The sequence below is a fragment of the Falco rusticolus genome, chromosome 4 (genome assembly GCF_015220075.1).
Source record: "Falco rusticolus isolate bFalRus1 chromosome 4, bFalRus1.pri, whole genome shotgun sequence".
NCBI lineage: Eukaryota > Metazoa > Chordata > Aves > Falconiformes > Falconidae > Falco > Falco rusticolus.
In genome coordinates this window covers 75174711-75196836 of record NC_051190.1, presented here as the reverse complement: position 1 = coordinate 75196836, position 22126 = coordinate 75174711, and the positions used below count along the sequence as shown (strand labels likewise).

General features: G+C 38.6%; 1 protein-coding gene across 2 annotated transcripts in view; it reads right to left on the bottom strand.

Moving 5' to 3' along the window:
- Window positions 1–22126, bottom strand: part of CDK14 (cyclin dependent kinase 14) — a 316491-nt gene that overhangs the window by 229701 nt on the left and 64664 nt on the right. Inside the window, exons 1-2 of one of the 2 annotated variants that reach the window (XM_037386402.1) lie at window positions 20355–20466; window positions 3252–3497 (exon numbers count right to left, since the gene is read on the bottom strand). In XM_037386402.1, the coding sequence (XP_037242299.1) occupies window positions 3252–3482 (231 nt within the window). In that variant the 5' untranslated portion in view covers window positions 3483–3497; window positions 20355–20466. Of the gene's footprint in view, window positions 1–3251; window positions 3498–20354; window positions 20467–22126 lie in introns of those variants that run through there. The other variant, XM_037386401.1, reaches the window with a different exon arrangement.

Genomic DNA, 22126 nt, shown 5'->3' with positions numbered 1-22126 from the left:
TTTTCCTCACGTGATAGAAGGGTTAAGTATTTGCTGGAAATTCCATTCCATAATAACATACAATTTCAACAGTTTAAACAGTTTGAAAATCACACTTATGGATCTTTTCTTATGTTTAAAAGAAGGGGGGGAAGAAAATGGAATCAATGTGACTGTTTTACATAATAAGTATGCAAATGTCAGGTGGAAAAACCTCTATAGCTATAAAAATTGCTTGTCTTATAAGAACAAAAAAAGTGCTAACTTCTGTCTGTATACTACTGCGCTAATTAACAACACAGGATTACTACTGGGTTGCAACAAGGTGTGACATTAACTGCAGAAAATTACTTCGTGTTCAAGAGGAAACAATTTATTTTCCAAGTGACAATCTATGGGCAGTAACACAGAGCTCCAGCTTCCCCAAACCTCTGCACGTGTGATTTTTCTCATCACAAGGCACAGAGCATTTTCAAGGTATGTAAAACACAAAATGGGTAACATGCCACCTGTGGAGCATTATTTGGTGATCTTCACCAAACACTGAAGCTGATACCTGCCAGAAAGCTCATAAAGCTTCTGAAACTCATCAAAACTGAAGCTAATGCCCCAGGGCATTACGAACAAGGTCTTTCAGGTTGCATCTAGAAAAATGTTTCTGAGACAAATAAAGGACTTTCACCTGAGCAGAAGCAGTGATATGGCACTGCAAGCCTCACCCATGTACCTTCTGTACGCATCACTTGCCCCACCTGATGGCTATAGAGGACTTCAAATGACGAAAGGGAAGAGCCTATCACTAATTCAGTTCCTCTACTAATCAAGCATACAAAGTGAAAATGGAAGGTAGCTTACATGTATCAGAGTATCTTAAAATAAAGCTTACATAAAGTAGAAGCAAAACTGAAACAAACACAACTACACAACTGCAGCCACTACAGCCCAGAGGGTATAGCATGCTAAAGAACATTAACAGAAACTGAAATGACCATTCAGATTGGTATAATCTATACAGCAGAAGAATTTCCAGAGGATCAAGTATTAATTCAGTAAGGGAGAATATGTAGTAGTCCTCTGACACAGAAGAAAAAAAAAGTAGTGATCAGAAAAGTAAGTAGCAAGGGCATCTGCTTTACAACATCAAGGCTAGAAGAAAAATGAAACCCCAAAATCCTTCATCAATTCAAGTGTAATTCAAAACCAGAAAATGACAAATTCCTGCAACTAACCACACAGACATATGCTCAATGAAATGTGCATCAGAACATCTGCCTGAGGCAATGTATTCAGACTCTGGGGGAAGGGGAGCAGCCTGATCATATCTCTGTCTTGGATCATCTGTGAAGTTAGGTCTGCTGGGCAGTACCAGGCGTGACGTGCAATCAGCAGAGGGCTAACGCCACCTTTTGCTGTGAAGTTCTGCTCTTCCCTCTTCATTGGTATGAATGTTGACATTATTCCACAAGTTTTATTCCTTGCCAGGTGCTCTTTGGATTGCTCCTTGTGAGGAAAAGTCAAAAATTACTAACAATGCCTCCAAGCAGAAGGAAGAACTGAGTTCACCAAACAGAGCTATACAGATCAGGAAGAATTATGGGAAGTTGAGAAACAAGAATTGTATTTCAGGAAATTCCTATGCACCTACTCTAACACAAGACGTCTGCAGCAAGTCTGGGTGAGTCAGCATAGGGGAAGATTACCAAAACCGTATGTCTAGCTAGAGCTCTAACCAGCAGCATACTAGTAGAAGAAGCATTAACATCATTTACATAAGAATATACTGGGATCATATGAGATTGCATGAACACTGTAGAGTACCAGCCCTCTGGAAAAGAACAAGATGCCAATAACACAGTTTTAAAAAAGTCTGCTTTAAAATTCTGGAAGCAAAGCAAATAAAACTCTTCAGTTTTAATAGAAAATAAGTACATAAAGCATTAACAGAAATTAGTAGTAGTTTCTAAGAGGGACATGGTAAGAACAGCAGAGGTAGAGAGTGAGTTAATACTGCAAAAAAAACTTAAGGGAAGACTTTCTAAAAAAAGTCATTTAAATTGATAGCTGTGGTGCCAACAATAATCAGGCATGACACACAGGTAAACATGGTACAAACTGCTCCATCCCATCCTTAATGATTGCAAAAGTTTTATGGTAAGAACTCCTTCCTATGGACTCATCTGAAACACACAGGAGACGTCTTTGGCAGCAGCTATATAATGCCAGGCAAGGATGGAAAAGCAAACCTGTTTTTGCTACAGATGGTTACATTTTAAAATGTAACCTTTTCTAAAAAGGACAGTGCCCTGGAGACATGACATCTTATCCATTAAATTTACATGGGTTAAACAAAGCTCAACTACAGAAAATGAATCTCTGCCCCTTCTTGGAAGTCTGACAGGATTCCGTCAAACTTCTGTAGGGAGGACACAAGATGTCCAGAAGACAGCAAAATGAAAAAGAAACAAAAGAAAAAAAGAAGAGGCAATCAACCTTTTAAATTATTTCACGCCAATAAAGATCTGAAGTGTTACATCCGTTCTGCTTAGATCTGCAGTCTTAGACTCAAAGGTCACATTATTATGGATTTTTCTTGCCAAAGCATAACAGAAATAGCTTTTCAATAATTTTGAAGGTCTTTTGGGGGAAATCTGTTCTGGGCATTATTCATGAAAGAGATGACATTTTATTTATCTAGTTTCTTTCAAAATACTTGAGAATAAAACAATGATGGGCTGCCAAATCCTTCTCAGCTGTTTCTCTCTCTCTTCTCTCTCTCTCTCACACACAGTTTCTGACATAGAAATAAATATTATTTTTACTACTTGGTTTTTAGAAGATAATTTTAAAATGTAAACAACATCTGTCAAATCTGACCCGTTTCTCTAAAAACTAAATCTAAAAATTCAAAAAGGCACTTCACTGGTTTATGGGAAGGAGCTCCTCTTCAAAAATAAGCAACCCTCTGAAAAATTTGCAACATAAACATTACAGCAGCTTTAATGCCATACCAGGATCAGGAGAGGAAAATGCCTAGAAATCCTGCAAGACATCCTAGCTAATATCTGAGAGAAATTTCAAAATACATTCTTCTTCAAGTTCTATTTTCTTACTCCATTTTATACATAAACTACAAATATATATGGGAAACATCTTTAATAGAAGTTTTTGGTTTGTTTCCATGTAATAATTCCTTCTTAAGCAAGAAAACATTTGTCTGGTGTTAGTAATTCCACCATTTGGTACACACATAGGTGTGAAGACTGTGCACTTACAGAGCTGGGGCTGGAGTGCCGCCTTACTTTAGGCGATTCCTTCCCTGCAGATGAGGTTTTGAAGTTAATGCAAGCGTTGTTCTCCGAATGAACCCTCTTCACTTGGTTAGTTGGTTTCTCAAATGGATCAAAACTACTCTGCGTCCTCTGAACCCGGACTTTTTTATCCTCAGGAATTGTATCCAGAGGTTTGATCACTGAATCCATTCCCTGGCAGTTCCGTGTAGACATCTTTGTGACACATATCTGAAAGGAAAAACAGCATTCATTGATTCTAACAGACTCAAAGTGTCAATCCATACATCAGTCAGCATAAAAAAAGGCACTGGATTTCATGAACATTCACCTTCTGTTTCTACGCTAAGATTGCAAACAACACATTCATTTTACATAGAGGACACATACAAGCCTGTCTTTGTACAGTGCACTAAAAGATCCTGGAAAAGAAAGAAAAAAAAGAGGAACATACATAAAATTCATACATTTGTATTCTTGTACGTGTTCTTAGCAACAATAATGTTTCATTTCTTTCTCCAATCCAGCTACCAATATCTGCAAGCAGTATTGATTTCCATTTGTCTACAACTGGATGAGACCAAACTAAAATAAATGATGGTAGTTTGTGTGTGCACTTTGGTGCTGGCCTGCCAAAGATCCAATACCAATATATTATTGTATTTTTAAATAATGCTTATACAGTGTTATTATTATTATCACCATATGTATCAGAAAATCAAATCAGTAAATCAATTCCCAGGCACTGAAATGTGAGACTGCAGCTTAATGGCACACTAAAGCACAAAAGTTCAATTCTTTGTTACCATGAAGTATGAGACTGCCGAGCCCCAAAGACTATAATCTGCTGCTTGAGCTACCAAAATACGCTAACGCTAGTTCAAAAGAATTAAATGGGCATAACAGCAAGTTTAGATGCTCCAGTCATGCACATTTATATCTTTAATACTAATACCTTCCAACATACAAGACATTTTTTAAAATCACACAGTTCATAGAGGGTTGTATTTGAGGCCTCAGCTTCTGTTTTCACCCATAAGGGACTTGCCTTTTACTTGAGAAGAAAAGAAGTAATTCTAGATTTCAGGCTACAGGGGAAAGTTCTGAAGTGTGATGTAAGCAGTCCCAAGAGAATCCTCAAATCGTAAGGCAAATCACAAGAATCTACAATGTATTTCTTCCATGATATTTGCAAGTATTTAGGCATAGACAGTCTTAATTTGCTGTCAACTATACCGTTCATATACATACAACTACAGAAGCATAACTTTGCATTCAAGCACGTACAATCTAAGCGTTTTTGAAAACTTGCTGTCATAAAATAGTTAACATGAAAAAAAAAATTATCATTACCATGTAATAATGACTCTTCCCCCATAACTCAAAGTATCTCCAATACAAACTTCTCCAATAAATTATTCTTTGCCATTTCCCCAGAGGAATTCTGTGCCTTGATATCGAACTTTCTTCAATTGTTTATAGAAATGCTGAGTGACTACATCTTGTGGTTTTTACGGTTTTAATGTTTTGTGGTTTTGATGATCCACTGTAACAGTAGATCAAAGATTTCTTTTGTACATTAAAAATTTAAAGTACATTTCCTGCACAGTGCCATATGGCCAAACAATCATACAACAGGTCAACTCTAACGAAGGACATCACTACCATGACAAAGCAGGCTTTACAAGGGTTCACATTTCTTCTTATTAAAGTGGTTTCTCCAAGACCAAAACTTAACTAAGTTTTAAATGAGAAAAGGAACAGACCCCCTTCATTCCAACGATAACTCCCTCTCAGGCCAAAATTAAGGCTATTATGTAATTTTGGTCTTTTACTTCAGAGACACAAGATAAAGAGCTGCTGCACAAAGAATTTTTAATTAGCCTTCCTGTAAAATTAATTGGCTTCTTTTCCCTAAAACAACTTATATGCACAGACATGCACCCACATACTTCCCACTGTCCTCTCCAGATCTGCGTTCTTGCAATGCTTGCTACCAACAAAGATGTTTAAACATAATGTAAACTGAAATCACTATTACAATAGCAGTGCTTCTATTTTGCTTAATCGACATGGATGCAAATAAATCAGTAAGTATTTCTCAGCCTATTACATCCTACGATCTAGAAAACAGGGGTAGGAAATAGGGAGGAAAGGTTCCAAAGCTGTATTTGTCTTCCTTTCAAATTACCAAAGCCCAACTGTAGCCAGTTAAAATGTTTGGAATCCAGAGTTATACACATCCTATAGATAATAATGCCATGACTGCTGCTTCTAGTTCCTTTTTCCAGTGGTGAATCTCCACGTCTAGCTTTAATGTGTGCTAAGCAAGCACTGCATTAAAAAAAAAAAAAAAAAAAAAAAAGGCAAGACATCTGTTACTATTGATTTCCTCTACTGGAAGCAGTAATAGTTTGGAATTAGATATTGAAGGTGCACAGTTTAACCTTCAGGTTACTTGAATAAATCTGGAGTTGGATAAAAATCACCACAATCATCTTCTAAAAGCTAACTTCAAACCTGAAAATTACTAAAACCAAGACACACACCAACCAGCCCCCAGCTCAGAGGTCGAACACCTCAGTGGGTGCACATGCTCAACATTAGTGTCATCAGCAGACAAGAGAGACGACTGCAGAGAAGTGCAAACGCAGGGGCCGCTCCCTGCACTCCTCTCTCTCCTTGCTCTGTAACCGCAGTGCTTCTCCTGCCAGCGCTAGCAAGGGTTCCATTCATCACTTCTCTCACCAGTATCAATAGTTCCCTAGCAGAAATAGCACATTCTCTTCAAGTGACCACTGACCACAGCAAACTGTGAAGCCAACAGAGCTGAGCTTATGCTGTTGTTGAAGGGTACACATTCCCAATCCATCTACGCTGCCTACACAAAACTAAGAGAAACAGCATTTAAGCAGTTGTTTCACACTGTCATAGATAGGCCAAGTCCAGCTTCACACTGAAACTCTGCTCTGTGAAATCTGAAAGAAGCACACCTAAAACATCAGTACCGAGCACTGGCTATAACTTCAAACTTACACAGTTTAAGGTTGCACTTAACTCATTGGTAATTTCAGGTTTCCCTCCGCCAGCAACAGCTAAGCTATCACAATAGCCTTGCTTTTACCCTGGGCAGCAGGCATGCTGACCTGCCGGCCACTCCTGTGCTCCAGCTAACAGCAGAATTTATTCTACAGTGACTAATCATGCAAAAAAGCAACAGTGTACTGACTGAGCAAGACTGGCCCGTAAAGTATTTTTCAGATCTTCTTGTGCATACAAATGACCTTAGATTTCACAGGCATGACCAGACCACTTTTAGGAACAGTACAGGTTTGAATTTTTCTGTTAACACTAATTCAGCCTTTCAAGGATCATCTCCTTGTACTGCATAACAAAAGTAATGCTTATAAATTTCAGCCTCTCAAATGATACATACAAATACTTAGCATCAGAAGCTCTTAGACGTGTAAACCACTGTCTACCACCTGGTAGTTCCTTGCTGGTAGTCACGTGAAGTCTAAGCCAAGCTTCTTATTTCCAACTTCGTTTTTGTGTAAGAGAGCAAGGATTATTTTCCAGTTAAAGCACAGTATTTGTCACAAAGAACACAGGTTCATATTTTCAGCCTCCTTCAGATGCTCCCATGCCGCCTTCCATGCTAGTGAGAATTTCCTACTGAGTCCATTTTACTATCTGTAAGACAAGACATTTCTTTTTATCCCATGTCATCGGTTTTATCTACATAACGGATAGGTTACTCAGTGTGGGGACTATTCCTTCACTAACCTACACACTGAACAACACTTGTGCACTCCAATAAAGATGAGAATACAGAAAGTAGTGGAAACTGTCTCTTGCTAGTGCAGCCTCAAAACTGGATGATTTTGCTAGTTACCAGAATAAAAAACAAAGTTAAACAAGTGTAAGAGCTCATGACTCTATAGGATTCATCACCCCTTCTTGCCCTTGCTCTATAAATCTATGTAATGCTGTACTTGAAACAGTGGAGCCCAGACACTCATTGAGATGCTGTAAAGGCCACTGCAGTCTAAAACTTGTGCTACATAAGGACGTAATCAATGGCACTTTAACTGTTACAAATACTTACCTCAAATGTATGTAGAGACAATACAGGTGGCATCTTGGTTTGTCATGCACAAGATTACAATTATGCTTTATAATATGCAAGCAAGAGAAAGAGAAGAACTTTTCAGTATGAATGTGATATCCATTCAAAGAAACTTCTGTCTAGCAAACAGCATGAGCCATTAAGTTGTTTTACTTACTGTTCCTTTAACAAAAGTCATCAATACAAGTAAACATTAAGGTATGTCAACACTTGAAGTGACTCTCCCCTTCAGGAGTTACTGCCATGATTTTTTACTTCTCCCAGCACAAATTATGTTCAAACCATAACTTTCAGAAGTATAAACTATTTCAGAAAATATTTGGCTTTTAAAAGTGGTGCAATGAAGTCACAGTTACCACTTTGAGAAGAGGTATTTCTACCAGCATATCTCATAACTATGGGGAGCAATGGGATCTTCAGTTACATTTTCTCTCTTCTTTATAGGAAAAAGGATTTAAAAATAGGCCAATAAACTTAATATATTTAACAACGATAGGTTATTACAAGTGGAACAGACAATACGCCAAAAAACTCTGTCACATAAGAACTGTTTGAGCAGGCATTACCATCCTTCCAAACTTTTCATCAGATAGTAAAGGCTCAAGGAAGTCACTGGCTGATTCAGCACCTCTCATTTTGGGCATGTTAGGTGGTCCCAGACGTGAAACATTCTGCCACCTAAGCTCCCTCCTGGCAGGAATCCCAACAGCAGTACCTTGGACAAGCACGCTGAAAAAAAGATGTTGGCAAAAATGGCAACAGAGGTGCAGGGACCAGGGGCAACTTATAAAATAAAAACTAAAAAAAAATATATATATTTCCTACATGGAAAAAAAGGTAAAACAAAAAAATGTATGTGTGTGGGTGGTATTCACACCAGAGAACTTTACATGTAGGACATGCATCCCCCACATCCCTGCTTTGGTTCCAAGATAAAAGTCCTGGAAAATCTAGGCTCTAATGCCCAATTTCCCTTTGGGAGGAGTCTTGCTCTTCTCCATAAAGAACAGAAACTGGTCCTACAGAAACTTGTTCTTTGTGTATGAAGTTACTGTTTGGAAAAGTACTTTCAAAGCAGCACTTGGGAACTACCCAAGGACTTGGTGTCTTTTTGGGAAAGGGTTTAATCTGAAAATTGCAATGACTGTTCCTACCCAGTGAGGTAACAGCATCTGTAGTTGAGAGCTCCTGACCCCAGCCTTGGAGAAAAGATGCCTGTTGGTCCAGATGTGGTTTAACAGGAGCACTCCTCCATGAACATCCTGCCCATTACATTTCTCAAGATCATTAATGGTAAGTACACAATTTTATTTCCCCAAGTTGTTTCACACTCTGCTACCAAACAATAGGCCAATACACCAAGTAGTCACCAGAGCAACCACTGGTAGCTCACACATTCTCCGTATCTGGATGACTGAAATAAATCCACCTTTAAAATTTGTCCACAATTATTTACTCAGTCTTAACTAAAAAGGTAAGACAAAGAGACATGATGAGACAGAAGTCATTTTGCCACTTAAAACCTACAGCACAAGCAGCCACTTTGCATTTGTTTGAGGAGCTCTTCCCTACTTTTGGAAGAAACAACAAAGGGAAGATTTATCTAGAAAATCTGAATTTTCATGTCAATTCCAACATTACTTGAGCTATCACAGATTCTGGCAACATAAAGCAAAATAAAAAGCAGCTCCACAAAAGTTAACGCAGTTTGGTATTAAGTTATTTTAGTGTTTCTCTGTATATTTTCATGTATTTAAAGTTAAAAGAGCCATTACCACACACCCAGAATATTAAAGAAAGGGCACTTCAAAATTCCTAATCTTACAACCACAGAAAAGCAAAACACAGTTTATACTTTGCAGCTTTCTTAGTGCTGATCAGAATCAGAAGACAATGTATGACAGACAACAAAACAGTTTGAAAAGTCTTTTTTCCCCTCTCATCCTACCCCGTCTCATAATCAATTTGAGAAGATCCCAAGGCTGCTCTAGGATAAACAGGCTTAGTCATCATTACATCAGTTAAAGATCACTGGGCTACAGTTTCTTACAGCTCCCACCCAAACATTACAGCATTTATCACATCTCAGGACCTAATGTGTGCAAATAGCCACATTTTCCCATACAGACAACTGCTGAAGTTGAGACTGAAATCACAAGTTATTTTTGATCCATGCATAAAGTCCATATTAAGTCCTATAAAATAAATAAAAATCAGCATAACCATTCACAAAACCATTTCTAAATAAAGATGTCTCTTTGAATCACCTTGTATCATTTCAAGCAATACTCTAATCTGCATTTGTGATTAATGTAAAAATATATTGTTTATCAGATTTTGTTATCGTGATATAGATTCAATGCAAAATTTTTTTCACTTCATTGTTGCCAGCAAAATTAAGAGGTCCCAAACAAACAGGATTCTTAAAGGTTGCTGGATTAATCAATTTACTGCTTAAAGCAATACAGCATTTAAGGAGTGAGACTGATCTGTTAAAATATTTAAGTAATTTATAGCCCTTATGGTTCATGAATTTTACAAGTCATGAATGTCCCCTGAATTGATCACCTGTTATGAGTACTTGGTAAAAGATAGGTTCTCCCATACTAGTGGAATTTATTCTTATGAACAAAGTTATCCCCAGTAACAAAACCCAATCAACTTTGGCAAGACAGACCAGACATCCTACCACACAGAGGAAAAGAGCTAAAGATGTTTGTACAGTATAAAGACATACTACTCTGAAGCTCACCACATCTTTCAGGAAGATATGTCCTATCCGTTTTTTTAATTGCTACATTTAACATCCTACAATTGTTTACTTTGGTCATCGAATACCTATGGACTTATCTAAGATATCAAAAAATTGCCATTTACCTACTACTCTCTCTCAGTCATTGCCACTGTGTACATCCTGGGGAAAAGCGGTTGGTTCCATAAATACCAGAGTGAACATCCAAAATTCCTATTGAAAAATCAGAAGGAAACATCCGAATTCCCTCCATTTTTACCATTCCAAGCGAGGTAGTAGGAGAAGACCTGATGTAGGGAAACCCAAGATCTAGCACTCACCAAGCAAAAATAAATAAATTGTAATGAGTGACTTGAGGGAAGGAAGTCACCTAACCTCTCCACTATTCTGTTTTTCTGTTCATAATAATGAACCTGCCCCTATCACAAGCAGAAACTGGGAAGGCTAATTAATTTTGTAAAGCACTTGGGTATTTTTAAGTGAAATGTTATTAAGATATAGGTAATAAATCGTAGAGCCAAAGTCCCCTGGAAGGTAGCACAACAATTTCATTATTACAGAGAATAAGACTTAGCACTTGCATTTAGCTGACAGATGTATAAAGAAAAAAATCAGGAATAGTCAAATGACTACTAACCCAAAAGCTGAACTGCTGAGAGCATAAGGCTGGCATTAATTTTCACTGAAAAATCATATCTAGATATGAGCTTTCATTATCTTTTATAAGCATGTTATTTTCTGTCATGCTTTGGTACCATGGCAATTGAGAACTACACAAGTCATCTGCAGATTCTGGCAGCACTGGAATTTGACATTTGCTACTTACAAAACACAATTTGGGAATGTTCTGGAGTACTATAAGCAGCTTTGTTCAAAATAGAAATGCGGTATCTGAAGAATCATCCTCTTTACAGAACAAATTTCTTGTTATAGATTTTTCTTGTTATAACCACAGGTCTTGTCAACTTCTTGGCCCAGCTGGTAGCACTCTCCATCTCCCCTGAGAAGAGAGGGTCAGCAAGAGACTGCTGCACCCACAAGCAGAAACATGAACAGGTTGAGAAGAGAGTTCAGTTGGTGAGAAAGCTACAATATGGGAAAAGATCAAGGAAGAACAAGCGATGAGATAAGGGAGCAAATCAAATTGTGAAAGGGGAACTAGAGCAGTTAATTCTGCACAACATCATCAGTGAGTTCATACAGAACTACCAATGCGATCAGGCCCAAATTTGGAAGAGGTCCTTCAACATTCACCCTTCCCTGTAACCACCAGCACCAGCTCTCCTCTGGTTTGAGCTTTTGATGGGCACAGCTAAAAAGAGCAGCAAAAGAACTTGAGGAAGATAGAAAAATAAAGGGGGGAAAAACAAAGGGCAAGAATTTGAGTTAGAGTAATGGTCACACAAGGAAGGAAGATGAGAGGAAAGAATTATTGTAACATAAGACATTTCCTGTCCTGATGGCCTGTCATTTGTCTCTGGTAACTTCTGGGGGTAACAGGCTTAACTGTGTCCCAGAACTATAATTCATATTCTCGGGTAGTATTAGTTTAACTTTATTTGGATACAGAAATCACTAGCAATGCTAGCTATGATGTAGCAAATGCAACTGAAAACAGAGCTCAGAGACTGAAAATGGCACCTGGGGATATGGTATGCTCCTTGCTGTACGTAGCACAAACTTACTCATACATCTCCCACAGCCCATCTCAAAGGCACTCTCTAAAACTAGTAATTTTATTTCTGAAGTTGAAGCTGACATTAAACCAATTGGCTTTGTCATATGGAAGAAGGCAAATATAAAAAGGTCACTGAAGTGCCAGATGGAAGATTTTTTGAAGTGGAAGCTCTGACATTAATTCCCTGTGTTTGTCTGAAACACCGAACTCAATGAGCAGGTTAAATGTCTGTAGTGAATTGCCAAGTGAGAAACAAGTCACTCTCACAGAAAGACCAACTGATCAACCTGAAGCAGGAGTCCTAAGATCCTACAAATCTAAAGAGAAGTTAAAACACCTGAATCAAGGGGGGAAAAAAAAAAAAGTATTATACTGGAAGGTATCATGGGCAGCGTTTACACAACTCTTTCCTCTCCTTCTCCCCCCACCCCATCAAACCTGCAATGTAGCACATGTTCTGCTAAATTAACACCTAAAAAATAGCATAATAACTGAATCAAAGCACAAACCTGAGAGTCAGGAATACTGCACGATTGTATGTCCTTTGGACATGGCTAGGTGGAGCCACTTCTAAAATTATATTATTTTCCCTGATCACGGCACAGTTTAACTTCAGAAAAATGTGCTTTCAGTCCATGAAAGTTGACATCCCTCTCCTTGCAGGGAAAAAAGGTCTGACTTGGAAGAGAACACGGATTAGACTTTATCTATATAAAAGCCTACATATATCTTCAAAACAAAATCCTGTTCCGCAGTTGTTAGGATGAGTCATCTAAGGACAGGGTCTCAGCTAAAGGTCATACAGAAGTCCTGACAGCCTGTAACATACATGAAAAGAGACAGAAACTCAACGGAGCTGATCTAAAGGCAGGTTTTGGTCTATTTCTGTACTTATGCCCCAAAATAAAAACTGTGTTAGTATTAAAGCCTAGCAAATAAATTCTTCCTTTTACTTGTGCGATGCTCAGGCAAAAACATTTCAAAGTTTCTTTCTTGGTACAAGAAAGAAATCTCTCCTGCTCTTAGGTGCTTCATCCCTGAGTTCAACAACGTCACAGCTTGAGAAATGCAGCTTCCAAGTTACATACACAAAGTGGTATGTAACACGGCATTCAAGTTTTTCCTGCAATTACAAGCAGCCTACTGCTTCCGTTAACCTGGTTCAATAATTGCTGCATCCACAAGCAGGAGAGCTGTTCCTCCAACCAACCAAGCAGGAGGACACAGGAGCTGATCAGCAGAGGTGTCAGTGTGGGAGACACGGCTGCCAGCACCAGGCACGAGCCAGCGACTCCTTGGTAACCAGCAGAGTGGTGGAGAAAGTGTCTGCACATAAACACTCTCCCATGAAATTGTGACAGGTGGTTTCTATACTCTTTTACTTAGTTACCCATTTGTATCTGTTGTCTATCCTCCTCTGTAACCATATGAACAGCATTTAAAAATAAAGATTAAAAAAATATTTTCAATCCCTTCATATCAGCCTCCTGCTCCAACAGATGGCTACATGTGCAAGTTTATACAGTTTTCTTTCCATAAGTACATTACTAGTAGCTTTGTATGGTCATTATATTAAGTTTTTCTGAGTTTACAGGTTTAAAATTTTATTCCAACCTCCAACAACCCCCCAATCATTAAGTTATCAAAGGCATATCCATAAATGCAGTAAGTCTTCCCACTGCCACATTCAAGTGTGAGAAACCTTGAGAGACTTGACAGCAACATGCCTATTCTTGCTAAATTCTGAGGCTGTCAGAAAGGTTTTTAAGGAGATACATGGTAAACATTACTCCATGCCTTGAAAACAGGTTCTACCTAGTTCCTTTAGGTTCCTTTGCCTATTCCTAGCAAGTCTCTTGATTCTTTCACAGTTATCATCAAGTACTTCTGATACAAATTGGGCCTGCAACAAAAAATACTGTTATTGGTCAGATCTGGTCATGCAACTGATAGTGTAAAACTTCAGCCCAACAACTCAAGTAAGAAATCAACTAAATTCTTTAATCCGGTGGGCCTGAAGTCAAATGAAAGAAATGAGATATGATGAGATAAAAATCTTAATTTATAATTACAGTGAACCAGAGTGTTTTGAGACCAAAAAGTCAGACAAAAATAGCTTAAGAACTGAATATCAACCTTCACATATATGCTGAAGAGCACTTTTCTTATAAAAAGAAAAGAGGAAGGGGGCAGGTTATATAATCATCTTTGCAAAATATATGCATTTGCAGATGGAAAGGTTTTACAACCATTCTGTCAGGTATGATGACAAACCTTTATTGCACTGACGCAGTATACTCTACTGTCCTTTACAAATCAATGGGAGTCTCACATTATCTTCAGCAGATGCTTAAAAAGTGCTTTGCAAGAAATAATTCAAGACTAGAAAGGTAAATTGTTTTGGCTCCTCTTTATTCAGATCAATTCCTTCATGAAAATAAAAACATACAAAATTACTTCATTCCTTTCCCTCTTTTCTGCAATTTTTCTTCTTCCCTTTCCTGCCTTCTCTGCCAAAGTTCCTTTTTTACTACCTTTAGCAAAAGCTAAAGGATGAACTAGGTAATGAGAGTTCTTTATTTCATTCTGCTAATGCATTTCATTCTTGTACCAAGAAAGAAATCTCTCCTGCTCTTAGGTGCTCCATCCCTGAGTTCAACAACCTCACAGCTTGAGAAATGCAGCTTCCAAGGCAGATCAATGTCACAAGGAAAGACAAGCTCTCTAAACAATTCTAGATCTGCTCCCTTACATATTACCTTCCAAACCACTGAATTTGACAAGATATCCTCTCTATCAAATCAGCATAGTATAAAGGTATAGACAGAAAAAGAGCTTCAACTTTGTCACTATTCTCTTGTGCAAGTATTCTTCAGAGATTTGAATAACCTATATTCCAACCCAGTCTCCCAGTAATCTTAGTAACAGCCATCCCCGACCTTTCTGCCATTGTTTTCCTTCATGAAAGTTTCAGAGTTCAGATGAGGGTGACAATTGAACTGAGAGTCCTCATCTGTGTTTGGATCTCATATACACCTGACTTTTTTTTAACTTGTTCTTTTTTATTATTATTTTTCCTCAGATAAAGGACCTGGTTACAGAATTCTATAAAACTTGAAATAAAAGTCTTAAAGCAATTTTCTAGCAGCTACTGCAGGTTTGTCAGACTTGCAGTACCACAGTAATTTTCAAAGCAAAAAGATGTAAGGAAGCATAATGAAACCTGCTTCTCGGCACATAATGTGCTACACTGGGAAAAAAAAATGGCAGCACCTCTGCAAACACAGTATGTCCCACAACTCAGAATTTCATCAGGGGACATAATGAAAATTCTAACATCTAAAGTTACTCAGAACATGAAGAACACTCCAATATATCTTTTCTTGCAAAGATGTATAAAACTTAAAAATTGAGAGGTTTCAAAATGCTAGCGAGAACTCATCGTAAGGACAGCTATAATTTTGTAAGAATTCTCCGAACAGCATAGAGATAATGCTTAATTTTCAAAAAAACGGGTATTTCAACAGAGAAGTGAAAGTCACTGCTGCTGCTTTGATGTGTTCAAGCAAAACCATGTGCTGCAGTAGACTGACAACTGTGCTCAAATAAATTCTAAAGAAAAAGCTGTAACAGTATAAAACAACCAAGCCTTCTGCAGTTGGTGGCAATTTGCACCTCCAAAGCTGTGAGTTGATCTTGAATCATTTTCAACAAACAGCAAATCCTGGTAATCAAATTATAGTTAGAACATCAGTGAGAAGTCCTGCATCCCTACATTACATGAAGTTTATCATTAAAATATTTCACAAAACTGAGATTGGTTGCAGGCTTTTCCTGCATGGCTGCTTATGAGCAGTATAAGCACATTTTAGAATTATGTAATTTTAGGTCTCTGGACTACATTGCCAAATACAGGGAATTCCTTGACATCTTGAAAGTTGAAAGTGGTGGTTCCACAGCTTTCCCAGGCAGCAGCAAAACCAACCATCCCCATCATTAAATTGTAGAACTTTCCAAGACAACTCCTCTGCACGATGTTAAAATAACATTTCTATAGCCCATATTTACCAACAAAACCCATTTGTTCATTAAAAAACACACTACTCACAGGCAAGTCTGGGCAAGCATATTTTACACATACTCCCTACAGATTTAAATATCATTTCTTTGCTCTTACAGAAAGATTTAATAAACTAGGAGAGGACATATTAAAACATACTAAGCCTGTAGACTGAAAAGCATCAGAAATCAATTAAATGAAGCTGAGCTTTTACAATACATAAACAGGCATTATGCTTTCTTCTAGTGGTTTTACTTCCTCACTGCTCACTTGGCAACACTTCGTATTTTCCTCTTCAGGTAAGTTGTATACAATTTAATATTACATTATAAACGTCCTACACAGCAAAACTGATGCACGACTAACATGAATTCTATAAAATTTCCAGGATAGAACAACACGGACGGAGTCAAAAACTTGCTGATATGTTTGCTACTAGCTTCACATTTATATAATGTCTAGCTGAAGTTTATCGTAAATCTTTTTCAATCAAAAGCTGCAACAGATCTCCTAGTCAGCAGGATGAGATAGCAAGTTCTACGGTAGTAATAACTTATCCAGATTCAAACAATAAGTTCTAAAAATTTTTTCAAAACAAACCAAAAATTTCCACCCACACTTTTCACATCATTTCTGACTAGGCACACCATCATAGAGTAAGACAATTAACAGACAAAGCTGCCTGCTTCAGTGTCCTCTGTCGGCCAGTCCAGAACTGATCAGGAACTTCAGAGAAAGCCCATCCACCCAGGAATGTGATAAGCAAAGGATCAAGGTCACAATACTGCTTCAGTTCACCAGCAAGAGAGGGAAAAGCTCAAAAGTTACTTTTGCAGAAGCAAAATGATGTGTTTATGCTGTTGATTCAAAAGTCTTATAATACAAAAATCACCCCTGAATTCAACATCCAGCACAGTGTTAAAATTACAATTTCACTACCTCTTTTTGTTAAATTGCTAAATCCAGAATTCTATGTAGGATTGTATTAGGGAGGGGAACGAAAGACATCAGTGAAAAATATGCCACATGTGAAAAAGATGCATATAGTAAATAATTCTGACAATATACACTCACCTCAAAAGCAAAAAGTAGTCACAGAAAAGTAATTAATGAACTATAAGAAAAGCCAGGAGTCACCATGTACATGGGAGAAACACTTCATGACTGATGGAGCTTCTGCTGGGACAATTTGTCCCAACATCAGTGTTGCAATACAGGATTAGAAAAAGTAAAGTCCTTCAGAGTCTGTTCCTTAACTAACCAACTATTCATTTGCGCACCTTCCGGCTGTGGCACCAAAAGAAAAACCTAATCAAAGATGTTGGAAGCCAGTATGGGCCTACCTAATGGAACTCAAGCTCAGAAAACTTAGTATCTAACCAGTTCTCCTCAAATTAAGAACACCTATTAAGAAATAGGCTTTGGAGCACTGGTGGTACAAGCCCCTCTGTTGTTTCGATTAATACTTGCTAGGATACTCTCCTTCATTTCAACACAGTTTGTAAGCTATAATTATCATCGTATCAGCACCTGAAACACAGGAAAATTTTGACAGTAGTATTATCAAACCCTATTTACAAAACTCATCTAGCGCTGCCTGACAGCAGAACATTTTCACCTTGCCAGGACGTCAAAGGCAAATAACCCCAACAAAGCAGTCTGGATCTCCTTGGCAGCTCCCGCGACCTTTAAGGGGCACATCTGCCCTTCGCATTTATACAGAAATCACAAGTAAAACATCCCGCAGCCTCACCTGGCCCAGGCCAACATTCACACAAGCTCTCGCCCCAGGAAAATCCCACTGTCCGTGCAGGTCAGGCCTGGGCTGCATACGGAAACCTGCACGGGGCATAAAGCTCAGTGGCAGCTGGCACCGTGCAAGGATTTCCCTTAAAGGACAAAACCACCTCTTACCCGCGGCAGCCGGAGCCCAGCAGGGCTGTGACACCCCCGCCGTGCCCACGCCGGCCACCCTTGGGAGCGCGCAGGCATGCCCGCCCTGCGGCCCGCGCACCCGCCCTGTGGGTGCCACCTCCTCTGGGGGGTCTCTGGGAGAAACAACTGCGACCGAGCACCTACTCAGAGGCCAGCTTTTTAAATAGCCCACCCAAGCTTACAGTGTGAGGGGAAAAAATGTTAAAAGGGGTGTGTGTGTTTGGTTTTATGGATTTTTTTGTTCGTTTTTCTTTAAGATTTACACAGCAAAATAGCTAAAACGAGACAGGTGATGGTTTTTGCTACAGGACTTCAAAGGCTGGATAACCTCCTTGCATTGAGATGCGACGCTGATGATTTTCAGCCTGCTCAGCTCCAGGTTTTTGAAGTTCTGCCTATCTGCAGTCAGGGACATGAAGGAAACTATGGCCACCTTTCACTCCTCAGGTAAGCTCTTATCTCCTGCTGCGACAGACCTCAGCCTCACTACAAAGCCGATCCACACAGAGATCTTTACAGAGCACTCAGCACTAACGACCTATGAAACTGTGTTTCTTATGCTTCCCATCTGCATTCTTAACTTTTGGCCACATTTTCCACACTGTATGTTAGTTCCCCCCTCCCTAGTTAAACACAGATCCCAAATTAACTATATATTACCATAGATAATATCACTTATCAATAAAAAATATCCAAACTATTACTGATTTCTTAAGCTCAGAAAACTAAAATGGGAGGATGGTAGTAACACAGCGATCAGAGCTGATGGCTTTACATCTTGGAGAGAAAAAAACACTGGGAGGAAAAAAGCTGACAGAAGCAACAGTTTGCACATATATACACAGATGAAAAAATGTCACTAAAAAAACTCTAATTTAAAAATTGGCTTTAAAAAAATCCCACGTGCCTAAGAGTTTCTGGACTTTCATTCCTTCTACAACATGAGTCCAAACACAAATGGTTGGATTACTTTTGTGCATTAAACAATGGCAAATGCACTGAAGATTTGCAGTTTATTAGGTATGACAGTATAAGCAAAGGAAAACTTCCATTAAAAATGCTTGCGGCTGAAATAATCATTGTAATAGAAACATTCAAGGTTATTCTTGACCAAGCAAAAAGCATCTCTACTTTCTGAGACAAAATTTGCAAATTAAGCTTGCATATAGTGTGAAACAGCCCACTTTACATAATTTACATTGCAGTACATAGTGTCACACATTTTGAAAAATTATTTTTATATAAGAAACTTCAGCTAAATAATAATGAAACCTTCAGAAAATAATTGATAGGACTGAATCTTCCCCTTTAATCATATTCAGTGACAATGAAGAAAAATCCATTAATTGGCAAGTACAAAAAAGGCAAACGTGAATCCCTGTCAAACTAGTTATTTGATCTCACATTGATATACAACTGATCTCTTCTTAGAGTATAATATATATACTACATAAAGTATAAACATGTTCCTCTAGAAATAAACCCCTCTGCTTCTATCCTTAACTAGTAATAACAAAAAACATATTTTATCACTCTACCATTACTACCACAGTTGGTTTCCTTTAAATGCTAGAACATATCATATGGTGAAATATATTTTTTGTTCGGCTCCACTGGATTTCTGGTGAGATTAATCTATGTCTTGATCTACAACTAAAACACACTAGCTGTCAGTTAAGTCATCAAAAATAATGCAAATGATTCCATACAACTGCCACATTTTAATCTTTCTATCTTGTACTAATGATAACTGCTGGTTTTTTCCTCCTCTCTATTCCTGAACATGCTGCTGCTCTAAGCTTTCATATGTTGCAATATTCCACTAAGATCCAAACCGCTGCCAACACACTCCTACATAAGCATTCAAGAATGCCTACTTAAAATGACTACCTCACTTTTTGTTTTATTAAATAAAGACAGCATGCTAGAGAAATAAAATAATAACAAAGCTTAATAAAGCAAAAAGATATTCTGACATCCATGATATAGCATGTATTTATAATAGATCATTTTCATTTTATCTTCCACCACCAAGCAAACCTATAACTGATAAAGACATTTATTCAGATGTAGCAAGATGCACAGACTTGTTAGCAGAGATGAAAAAGTGGCTGATCACATCCTTCACTCACTTGTCCCAGAGGGCGTTCAGCCAAGCATATATTGGAAAAAATTGCCCATACTATCCTCTTAACACAATAGTAAATTAGGCAGCCAGAGAGAGAAATACAAAGCTGTATCGAGAAAAACATCACTTTTAAGCATTCCCCTACCTTTTCCCTGATATTTACAAACTGCAGGCAGTGCTGCTGGGGAGTCTCACCAGGGTGGCTGCCGAGAGGTCTCATGTGGCATTCCCAGCTTCCCACCACCTCCCTCTGCTTGGATTTTAAGCATTCCCGAGAAAACCCACCCTGACATGCACAGAATGAATCCTGCTCCAACTTGGAAGCATGTGACAACTGGGCTTCAGGTTGAAACGGGAAACCCCAGCACCCACTTAATCCCAGAGATTTAAACAAGCCCCATCTTACCGTTTTGCTGTTGCCCAGATCAGGTTAGATTCACCTGCAACTCTTTGGCATCTCTCTAGCAATGTTAGTGTTTGCAGTCAGGCCAGGCTCATTCAGCAACTGAATTCACAACATCTTTCTGCACTAGCAAGCTGAAATGGTACGGCTGTACTACAGCTAAGAAAGGGGGAAATCTAAAGCAGAAAACAAAGAAATCCCTCATTACAGGGCAATCCCCGCAGAGTAAAATATCAAAGGTACAGATGAGCACTGAGGGTACAATATTTCTCTGTCTAAATTTCATCAGCAATACCATGCTCTTTCTAAAAGGATTTTTTTAGAAAAAAAAAAAAAAATATGATGGACTTGCCTGTGGAGTTCCCAGAAAGGCAGAGTATCCAGGCTCTGCAGCAGCATTGCAGCCAAAGTAACCATGCATATGCTATCTAGGCAATTTACAGCAGTCTTTTTGAAAAGATAATGATTTACAATGTTGCACTTCCTCAACCCAAGGCAGAACTGCAACCAAAATAGCTAATGGTGATTTCATAGGAATTAAGGAAAAAACCTCAACATTCAATCAGAAGGATGTAACTAATCATTCCCAATTCAATTACATCCCAGACTTGAAGGAAATCAGCAAGTTCTTGAGTGACAAATTATATTAAAGCAATAATCTACTGGGCATCTAGAAATAAGCACTACGAATGCAACTGTCCACTTTCACAGAAACAATAAATATAAAAAGCATTTAAAATGTATCCAAATATGAATTCTGAAGTTAATTTTAGTACTGTAAGGATAAAATGTAGTATTTAATTTATGAACATACAAAATATGCAAAGCTGTGAGCAACAGACACCTACTCCGTGCTGGGAAGCCACTGCTGAGCCCAACCAAGCTTGGGCGAAGTACCAGGGAAAAGAGGGCAGCAGGAGCAAACCCTCAGGGAGGGCTTCTCCAAAAGGCAGGAGAGAATCTTCTCCATCTCCTACTCCTACAGCAACCCCTGCTGGTCTGTGCTTCAGATGGCTCCCAGCTCCCCAGAAACCTCCTGAGGTTGGGGGGAGCACTGGACAGACTATGCTAGGACAGAGAACGGTGACGTATACATGAGTGAAACGTTCAGGAAAGAAAGAACACAGCTCAACTGAGGTAACACCACCCAGAAATATTTTTCATTTTTATGTAACGAGGAGGTGCAATGAACTAAGTAATTTTTGACTCAAGGCTCACAGCTGAATCTAGCTAGCATCAGTGGCTTCAGTGACAATAAAATTTGAATGGCATGAGCAAATTTCACAAGATGCTCCCAAAATTAAGTAGCACTTGTCATTTCCCAACATTAGCCACAAGGGCATATTCTAGAAGACTACTCAGATTCTTAGCTTGGTTTTTAAGCAGATAGAAGGCTTCACATCTCCAGAAAAAAGACTACTTCCACTCTCTAACCTAAAATTTTCTTCCCAGGTGTCTCAAGTACAGAGGTCCAAAGAAAAAAATGAAAAAAGCTTCCAGGTGAAATGATGACAAAATACATTCAAAACATTTATATTTCTTGTCCTTATTCTGTCAACATCAAATCTGTCTGAGGGTGAGGGAGAACAGGACAGAAGGATCCTCGAGGGGGAGGAGGGAACACCACCACCAAAAAAAACAAACTAGCGAGTAAACATGCAGAGACCAGTATGTGCCAAATGGCAGGCACCATGTTAAGGGAAAAACGGTGGACAGCCATGGGGAAAAGAACACAGGAGGCAAACCACAGAAACAGAGAACTGCATTCCAGAAAG